The sequence below is a fragment of the Cyanistes caeruleus genome, chromosome 4 (assembly GCF_971803275.1).
Source record: "Cyanistes caeruleus chromosome 4, bCyaCae1.hap1.1, whole genome shotgun sequence".
Classification (NCBI taxonomy): domain Eukaryota; kingdom Metazoa; phylum Chordata; class Aves; order Passeriformes; family Paridae; genus Cyanistes; species Cyanistes caeruleus.
Genome location: NC_141704.1, coordinates 7,057,115 through 7,066,715, shown reverse-complemented (window position 1 = coordinate 7,066,715; position 9,601 = coordinate 7,057,115). Strand labels below are relative to the sequence as shown.

Below are 9,601 nucleotides of genomic sequence, written 5' to 3'. Positions count from 1 at the left end.
TTAAGCCAAGTAGATTACACCAAATCTGCAGCCACATTTGACATTTATATGTCCTAAAATATAGGGACTAACTTTGTATTTTCTAAAATGCAGAGCAGAAGCCAGAAAATTCCCTTTTTTCAGTGCCCAGGAACTAGGCATGGCTACTGAGCTGAGCTGAGCTGAGCTGTGCAGTGCTTTGCTCTCCGGCAAGGCTGCAATTAGATGTGCTTAGTCAGCCCTCTCCAGCAACAAGCTTAGTGAGCATCACGTTTTGGTTCCTGGGGAAAGTTCCTTTTTGAAGTACTGCCAGGGAAAGCTTACACTGTTGTTCTTTATTTGGAGAAAGCTTAATAAGAAGAAGAGGAGAAAAAAAAATAAAGGAAACAAAGTGCCTACAGATCTAGGTTGGTCTATTTTAGTCTGACCTCTCCTGAAACCATTACTTTGCACATTCAAGCTGAGTGTCTCTATCCAAAAATAGCCCTGCTGAAGTCCCAGTCTCCCATGAAGATCCTTCCCCGTTTGACTTCCAGGCACGGTGCTATTAAAAAAGACTCTGAATTTGAAAGTTGGGTGCATAGTGTCTGCTAAGACTCAGGGCAAGCACCCAGCTAGGTAGATTCCTCCTGATGTATTGTTGTGGGGAACTCGGTGTCTAAGCACAGACACTGCTTATCAATCCTGCAGCTAGCACGTGATGTTGCATGCTGCCAAACCATGAGAGCTTCCTTGTTGCACCAAAAGTTTCCTTATTGGACTTCCCATGGATACCTCCACCCCTGGCTCTCCTGCAGCCCAGGAAGACCAATGTGTATGAAATAAGCATGCTTCCTAACACTGTGCTAGCACCTCAGACCTTCCCCTGTTGATTCTCCAGACAGACATCCTCAAATATCCCCTTGCTCAGGTTGGGAAAGAATAAAACTGAGGCCCAGTTTGGGACTGCTGGTCACTGAGTTGCCACCTGGCCCTGTGTTGGGTGCTGTGCTCCTCCAGCTCTGCCCACTGCCCCCACGCACCAACCCTGTTGAGTAGTGAGATATCCATGAACCCACACACACAAACCCTTGCACAGGACCAGCAAGCCACTTTTTTCCAGAGTGGCCAAGCCACATTTGTACTACCAAAGCAGACAGGGCTTGGCATCAGGCACTGTCCCTTGATCAGACAGGCTGTTTAATTACTCACACGTTCTGGCATGGGCTTTGGCCTGTGCCAGCTAGTTCTGCCCCAGGCGTTGCTTCGGCACTGATCAAGGATTCACACCTGTTCCAAACAGGCAACCCAGTGGTGGAAACCCCATCTGGGACTTGGTGGGGAGAGGGTGAGTGTTTAGTCATGAGCTGTACTGCACCCCATGTACCCTTGGGGCCAGAAAATGGGCTCTGGCCCACTTCACCTGCCAGTATAGACTTGCCATAGCATCGACACATGGTTGCATGGGCCGGTTTGTCTGTGCCATGCCTGATGCTTCCAGACAGGAGGAAGACCAGGTGCTCTGGTTCTAGTCTGCATTGCCTCTTGCTATGGGATGTGCCTGATAACCTCAGCCCGGCCCTGCCTGCGGCTGAATCAACATCTTGCACCAGCCGCTTCCCTTGGCACAGGCTCATCATTGGTGCAGGTGCCTGGGTGACTCAGGCAGTTCAGCTGAGAGGAGAAAGGTGTGTTTATCGCCCGTAGCAGAGCTGCTCTTCACTCCCCAAGGAGTTGTTATGAAAGAGGTGAACTTATTTTAAAAAGCTGGCAGTGGTGAAAGCCAAGGACACCTGGATCTTATCCTGTATTTTTTTCCCTTTGTTTTTGATTTTGCCAGAGACAAGCCAATGCAGCAATCGTGGCTTGTAAATGAGGTGTGGCCATGACTTGGCTGGAGCATATATCGCAGCAGTGATCTATATTTAGATCACTCATTTTTTGCCAGATCAAGTAAAATATTAAAAACAGCAGCTTAAATAAATACAACAGAAAAACCACTTCAGGAATGAGCTGAACAGTGCTGCAGTTTATTGAGCCATGTCCATAGGAGACAATGTAGGAGTTCTAGTTGCAGAAGAGAGACCTAAACATCTCAGTAAAAGCCCACTGGCTTCCCAAAGACGGGGACCAGAGAGCTAGGAATAACATGCTTGGCCTCCAAAGTAATGCTCATGCCTCCCATCTCAAGCATCTTTGATGCTTGGACTGCATTCTGCACATTCAGCCAGAGCAGTGCCCAGACCCCTTGGTTTTGTAACTGCTGTCTCAGGCACAGCAGAGGAATCCTGAGAGGATCTGTTGGGACCATTGGTGTTCTTCATGTGACCATGGTGTCCAAGTAAAACCCTCCAAGATTGATTTCATCAGTGGCAGGATCCTATAAGATGGAGCAAGGAAGATCTACAAAAAGACTTGCTGTCATAGTTCATTCTCAAACCACCCCCAGCCTCAGTGCTCTTGGGGGTGAAAAGGCCAAAACCAGGGCTCAAATCCTGCAAGAGTAAATATGGTTCATTTTCCTGTGAGTTTATCTTTTGCTAGGGGCAGAGAAGTGCATTGGGGAATTTGATACCACCTCAGTGTGTCAAAGACAAATTCTCATTCCTTGCTTCTGTGAGGCAAGGACAAAGCTGTGTTCTCTTGAAGCATGGTTAAATCTGGGGGGAAAAAAAAAAAAATCTATATCCTAGACTGCTTTTCACTGAATTTCACAAGAAAATAAAATGTATCCTGATCCTACCCCTTCCACCTGCCTTCTCCTCATTTCTCCCTCAGGAATCCCTTCATGCCACATCCAGTTATGCTTCATTAACCAATGTATTACACTGAATATTTGGCTTTTTCCATATCTTAGTGGGCAGGTTCTCCTTCCCTTTTCTCTCCTGGAGCACAGGGAATACTCTGAAGCCTAGCTACGGGAGAAAACTGGCACTGCATGCTTCATCATGCAGTAATCAGGAGGAGATGTATGTCCTTCTTACAGCAGCTCAACTCTTTTTTCTTTCTTGTTTTCTTCACCTTTCAAGGAACTCATTGAGGTTGACAGTGAAGTGGTGTTTGAACTGGCTGCGTACATCTTGCAGGTAAGCACCCGCCTTCTCTCACTTGGTGCTTCCTCATGCTGCGTTAAATCTTTTGATTTACCAAATCCACAATGGCTGTGTGGAAGTGTTGGGGTTCCCCACAGTTGCAGGAAAAGATATCTTTCCACAGTTTTCATTGTTTCTGCCAAAATGGCTATGGAAGGCTCTCAAACTAGACCTCCACACCCAGGGAGCAGGTACTGCCAACATTTTTTATACAGAAATGTGTTATGTTTGTACCAGCACAGATATCCAAGACTCTGGGGTATGATGTACAGCCAGAGAAAATCTAAGTGATGAATGCAAATTCCTAGGTGAAATCCATATGCAATGGGTTTTTCCTCCAGCAACTTTACTTGCATTTGTTTTCCCAATGGGGCTTGGTCCTCTGATGAGCTACATAAGCTTCTACATATGCAACTGTCTGTATTCTCTAAGTGGGCAGAATGGTTTAAAGACTTTCCTAATTACTGGCTTTCAAAGTTCCTCTTGTCAAGAAGAGAGAAAAAGGTCAGAGAGGAAATGACCAAGTGTTTGGTAAATGTCTGGTTACCAGAAGGGAACCTTTTCAGGGTAGCAGAGGTGGGTTTTGTGAAAGTTCTCTTTTTAGAAGCATGACTGTGGGAGCAGATCAGACATAATTGTCAGATGATCCTTGTTTCCCCTCTCTTACAGTCTGTAGTTTTAATTTTTTCCCATCAGCCATGAAGCTATGTGAGGAGACATGTGAGCAAACAAACCAGCTCATCAGACTGCACTAATAAATAACAATGCATTGCACTTCTAGAGCACTCTTAAAGCCATGTTAAAGAAGCAATTAATGTGTAGGGATTTGAACTTTCATTAAAATAATTTTATGTAACAAGAATGGAGCGAGAGAGGATGGAGGACTCAATTAGCAGCACATTATAGAAATCACATATTGGCTGTTGGGGGAATACGCATCAAACAACGGGCTCATTGTGAGAAGCAGCAGTGGGGTTATGAATCTATTGTCTGCTCATCCTAGTAAATAACTTAGTGTTTAGTAATTGTACAGCCAGACCCAGAGCTGCCACTGTAACTAACCTTTGTTGCTGGGATTGTTTCTTGCCACAAACACAGGATGTTACGCTTATTCCTGTAGTAGTCTGATGTGCAACTTAATGAAAACAGTCAAAACGAGCCACACCTTTGTTTGCCTGTAACCAGAAACTACTACAACCTGTGCTTGTGACAGGATCCAAGCAAAACAAAAAGAATCATACTGCATTTTGCTCTACTTCTTGATGCAGCATTTAGGTCAAAGCACTGAATTATGAAGAATATACCCTACAAAATTGATTTTACATTTAGTATGCTCACACCCATGCAGGCTGGATCATATCCTTTGGGCTTTGTTCTGTGTTGAGCTGTAATCATGACATGCTCAAAGACTCCTTCCTATGAACCAGAGAAGCACTTATCTGCCATTCAGTTCAATTAGAGGGAAATGGAAAGATAGTAAAGGTCTGTCAGAACTCAAGTGATTTATTCTGTAGCCCTATTTCAAATTGCTTTATTACCAGAACAAATTAAAGTACTACCAGAGCTCTGAACTTTACCCCAGCCTCAGGACTGAAACACCACTGGACGTGGGCTGGCAGGTTTTGCGGGTAGATGAATGGATGCAAAGACAAAAGACCTGAATACAAAGCCCAGTCCTTTTGGCAGTGGAAACTCCCTCACTGCACAAATTACGTTCTTGCGCTGTGCTTTCTGTGTAGCTGGTGGTAAATGAGGTGCTTTAGCATGAATCATATGAAAGGCATATTGTCTGTGGTAAATGGAATATGCAAAATGTGTTCTAAATCTATTGTGGAGGGCACTCACCAGATTTTGAGGATTCTCCAGGTGTGCAGTAAGAGTAATCTAACTACTGTAGTGAAACATTATCCAACCCTTTAACATCAGGCTGTGATGGTATTAAATAGAAGTATTTAGATGTACAAGTAAGGGAGCTAAATACTCCCCCAGACATCCAGCAAGGAGTTAGAGAAACCTATGTTTTGCATCCCGTTGAAAGCTGACAGTGAGTAAGCTTTTTGAAAGTCTATGTACTAGAAAATGTCCAGAATATTTGTAAAAAAGTCAGGGGACTTACAGGCTCAGAGGCTGCAAAGCCAGTTAGACTTCAGAGATTTTCTAGTAATGTAGCACCCAAAATTTCTTATTTACTGGCATAATTTCCTGCAGCATCTTAGGTATCCACAGCAGAAAGAGGAATCTTCTGGCCCTGTGTCAAAAAGATCTAACGATCTTTTGTTTGTTAATCTGCCCAGCTCACTGTATCATGGCACTTGACATTGGATACCGGTTCAAAAAAATGCATGAGGAATCAATTAGAACAGGAAATTGCTGCTAAATTAATTTTGCAAATGGAAAATCTTGGACAGCCTTTTCTTCTCTCTTTTTTTTTTTTTTTTAATTATATATTTTTAATTTCTCTTCCTTGTTTTACAGGAGGCAAAGGGAGATTTTTCAAGGTAGGTGAACTTAAAAAGTTTTTGCCATTGTGTGATGTGAGAATAAATCTGGTAAAATTCCTGTGTGAGACATGCAACTCAGTAGCTGTATAGCAACAGGATTGCCCCTATTAGCAATGCAACTATGTGTGCATTGCTAACAAAGGCATCATGTTTTCTGACATAATTTCTTCACCAAACACAGCCTTTGACCAGAGCATGCCTTGCAAACAGCATTGTTTGTGATATTGTTGTTGACAAATCTCATTATGTGGTCATGAAGTTCAGGAAATAGACTAGTCTTTGGAAGGAAATTGCTAAGGAAATTACTCTAAAATCACTGTTATATCACAGATCCTACTAGAGGCAACATTAGCATTCCATCACTAATTGAGATTTCAGTTTAAATTTGGACAGTTCTCAAAATCACAGATTTGATAATTGGTTTTGTTGAATTTCTGCTGTCCCTTGAGCCAGATCTTCAGACTTACTGTAAGAAATTCAATGAGGTGATTGTACTTAGTGTTTCAGAAGAATGTTAATGAAATGCCCAAGAATTTTCCTGTAAGTGGACTGTGTCTGTGATTTATGCATTAAGCAATAATAAGCAACCAAAGGTCAGGGGGTGGTTTGGTGTCTCATGTGAGAAATGTGAAAGTTCTTAGTGTGATGGTCAAGAGAACTGATGATGCTAAAAATTTTGTATAGTCCATATTTTACTTTTGCTGACCTGAGTGTGAGTTCAGATGGAGGACCACAATATCCATGAAAGTTAGTTTCAGAGAAGGAAACAGTGGGCAGTGGGATTGAACTGTCAGGTGAGCCTAAAGAGTTGTCTTAATTTTGTCAGTATTGCAATACACTGAAAAATGACTGAAAGGCTGTGAAGAGCAATGCACTGAAACATGATGGGAGGCCATGAAGAACAGGCAGGTTCCACTTTCTGATGGATTGGAACTTCTAGCCAGCTAAAATGGTGACAAATCAGTGAAAAGGAACTGCATTGTAGATACCTCCTGCCCATCATGGAATCTGAGATGACATAAGGCAGCCCTTGCTAAAAGGAAGTTTAAGCTCTGCCTTATCATTTCTCAAAACCTTACTGAACTTGCAAAATCCTGACATGCATTTGACCACAGAGACAGAAAGCCAGTCTTGCTTCATTTTTCAGTTCTGCCTGATTTGGAATAATTTGGCTATCAGCGCTGTTTATTTAGGGGGTACTGGAGTGCATGTGGCTCTGACTTTTCACTTTGGTTTTCAATGCACTGACAAGTATTCAGTTCAGAAGAGTTGTGCCAAGCAAAGTTTTGCCATTTCAACCTGTGATAAACCACACTTGGTTTTGCTAAGAACAGTATTTGTTTCCCAGAATGTCTTGGTTATGGTGAAGACAGATTCGGAAAGTGTACGTTCAGGCTACGAAACGCAAGACAGAAAGGTATCAGATAGCTCAGAGTAATAGGACTGAAAGCATTTTATCTTCAAGTACCCGTTTCCAGACCAGAAATGGAAACAGCTGGTGGAAAGTATCCACCTGCTAAAAGTTGTGTGGTGTTCCTTGTAAAAGGAATGGTTGAGTTTATCACAGTGTATTTCTCTAGGCCACAGAGAAATGAGGAATCTTCCCTGAGCGCACAGACAATACCTCAAGCCATGATGTTAACTGCTCCCACCACATGAGTGTGGCTGTCATCACCAGGCCCATTACAACAGCTCTGAGTTCTTTCACCTGTGGATCACAATGGTTTGAAATGGAAGGGGGAATTCATTACTTCCCAGTCAGGCAAACAAGGGTTGTCACAATAACAATTTGAGGGCACTGCCAGGGTTCTTAATTTATAAATGGACTTTGGGGACAAGGCAATCTACCAGTTTGAGGCCTGTTCTTGGAGGAAGGTAGAAGAATGCTACCCTGACCCTCTATGGTATAGAAGACTAATCATATCCCAGCGATGTCTGTCCAGCAGCTCCCATTTAATGTGCACTGACACAGGTTTATGTGCTGGGTCCAGGCACTACTGTAGTCAACATGAGGTTGTTGTGGTCAAGATTTTTGCCTGCCAAGATTTGTGCTTATACTATCAGCAGTGTAAAATCTGGCAGGCAAATCAAGCCTCAGGCCAGCCAGAGGAACTGCAGATGAAGGCAAATGTTCTGATTTCTCTTAAGGATGAAGTTAGCTTCAGTGTCTGAAATTAGTTGATGCTGAAATATTGTTTTAAGTGGAAGTGGCAATTCTTTGAAATAGAGAAGTTTTGCAGTTGTGATTGTCTTGCTGCTCAGATTTAAAGATTATATGTTGTGCATGGCAGCATGTGTCGTGTGAAGGCTGAACTCTTGAACTCCTTTGTTTTTGAGATAATAATTTAATTCTAAATGGTTGCATGCTTGGAACGCAGACTGCAGCTTTCCCACACCTGCCCTGTCTACTGCCACCATCAGATTTATAGCTTGTGAGACTACAAGTTTCTCTCTGGCCCCAATCCAGAAAAGTGCATAAGCGCTGGCTCATTTGTAGTGATGGGAGAATTGCTGTTCCCCACTCCTGTGAGTCACTGCTGATCACCTCAGGTGCTGGGATAGTGAAAGCCAAACTGTCACAGCTCCAGCTGCGTGTTGGCACCTGTCTCTGGTGGCCAGAGTGGGATTACCTCCAAACCTCACTGCAGCCAGGTGAAGGATCTGCAGCTGGTTCAGGACTCCTGAATGCAGTTGCAAGTCTGCTCTTTGGGCCTCATGGGAACTCAAAAAACAGAATCAATCTTACAAACTCTAACAGTCAGCTTTCTATCTCTGTGAACTGATACATCCTCGGTGACAGCAGCTCCCACTGCTGCTTTTGAGGAAATCATCCCATACCTCAGAATAATCACTGTGGTCAGAGTACTCCTTTTTCCTTTTCCAAAAACCAGCTCATGTATTCAAGTACAGTCCTTTGGTAGGATATTATCATGCATGAGTCTGTTATCACTGCTTCTTGTCACCCTGGGCATCACAGTGATTCCCAGGTTTTGCTAAGCCTGGGGAACACAGTCCAAGTCACTCTCACCTGTCTTGAAGTAAAATGCCACAACAGCCCTGACAGATGAGTTTAGCAGTTAAAATGTGCAATTCTTTTAAGTCCATTTCCATTTCTAATGTGTGTTTAATTTCAAAAACAAGCTCATCAGAAACGCTGTGTTCCTGAACCTGTTTAGATCAACAAAGTATTTCTTAATGTTTGCTGTGAGCGGTCTTATCCATCTCTTGGTTGATAAAGATTCAAGCAGAATGAGGTTTAAAATAAAAAGCTTTTCTTCTTAAGAAGTTCCTAGTCCTCTGCACTAAAAAAGAGCATTTTCATGTTACTGAAAGAGAATGCCCAAATGCTGCAGCTGACAAGACTTAAACATGTTTACTTTTAATATGGAACATACCATTGAATTTCAGACAATCAGGTATCCCTGTTCATCTGATTTTCAGGTGGAACCAGAGACTTAAGACTAGATCTGTGCTTTTCAGTATTAGCTGCAAACATTTTGACTTCAAAGGCACAGAATTGCATGTATAAAGTACTCTGCTAGTACCCTGCAGATGGGTCTAAAGGTTATTAGCTAAAAATAATCTTGTTTCTAGTTGGGAGCTGAGTCACATTTGGTTGGCAGAGCATGGGCAGAACAAATTTCAGTTCCTTAGATGGACACAAATCCTACAGGTGTGACATTCTTTAGGTCTACATAAAGGAATTACTAAGGCTACCCTGGCTAATTTGTGGGGGAATGCAGCATATTATTAAAATAATTGAGATTTTTCCCCCCTAATTTAATCCTGCCAGATGGAGAGTCCAGTCCCAAAATCTCTGGAAAACTCACACCAGCTTTGTTTTTAAATGTTCATAATCCAGTTTTTTGGCCTTAAATAGCTTGTATGTCAAAGCAGCAAGAAATGGCACATACTGATAATTTGTCCCTCATTTTGGGGAAAGAAAAACCTCTGAGTAAAAAATAATCCTGGACCACTGCAGTTAGTTCCTCATTGCTAGATTTCTTCCAGTTAAACACTACAACATATTTCAAGTGAACTCTAAGTATC

The 9,601-nt window shown here is 42.6% G+C and overlaps 1 protein-coding gene across 8 annotated transcripts in view; it reads left to right on the top strand.

Annotated features, from left to right (window-relative positions):
• Positions 1-9,601, top strand: part of FRMD4A (FERM domain containing 4A) — a 383,203-nt gene that overhangs the window by 306,802 nt on the left and 66,800 nt on the right. For all 8 annotated transcript variants that reach the window (XM_086886548.1, XM_086886549.1, XM_086886550.1 and 5 more), the window contains 2 exons: positions 2,988-3,044; positions 5,526-5,548. In XM_086886548.1, the coding sequence (XP_086742674.1) occupies positions 2,988-3,044; positions 5,526-5,548 (80 nt within the window). The remainder of the gene's footprint in view (positions 1-2,987; positions 3,045-5,525; positions 5,549-9,601) is intronic.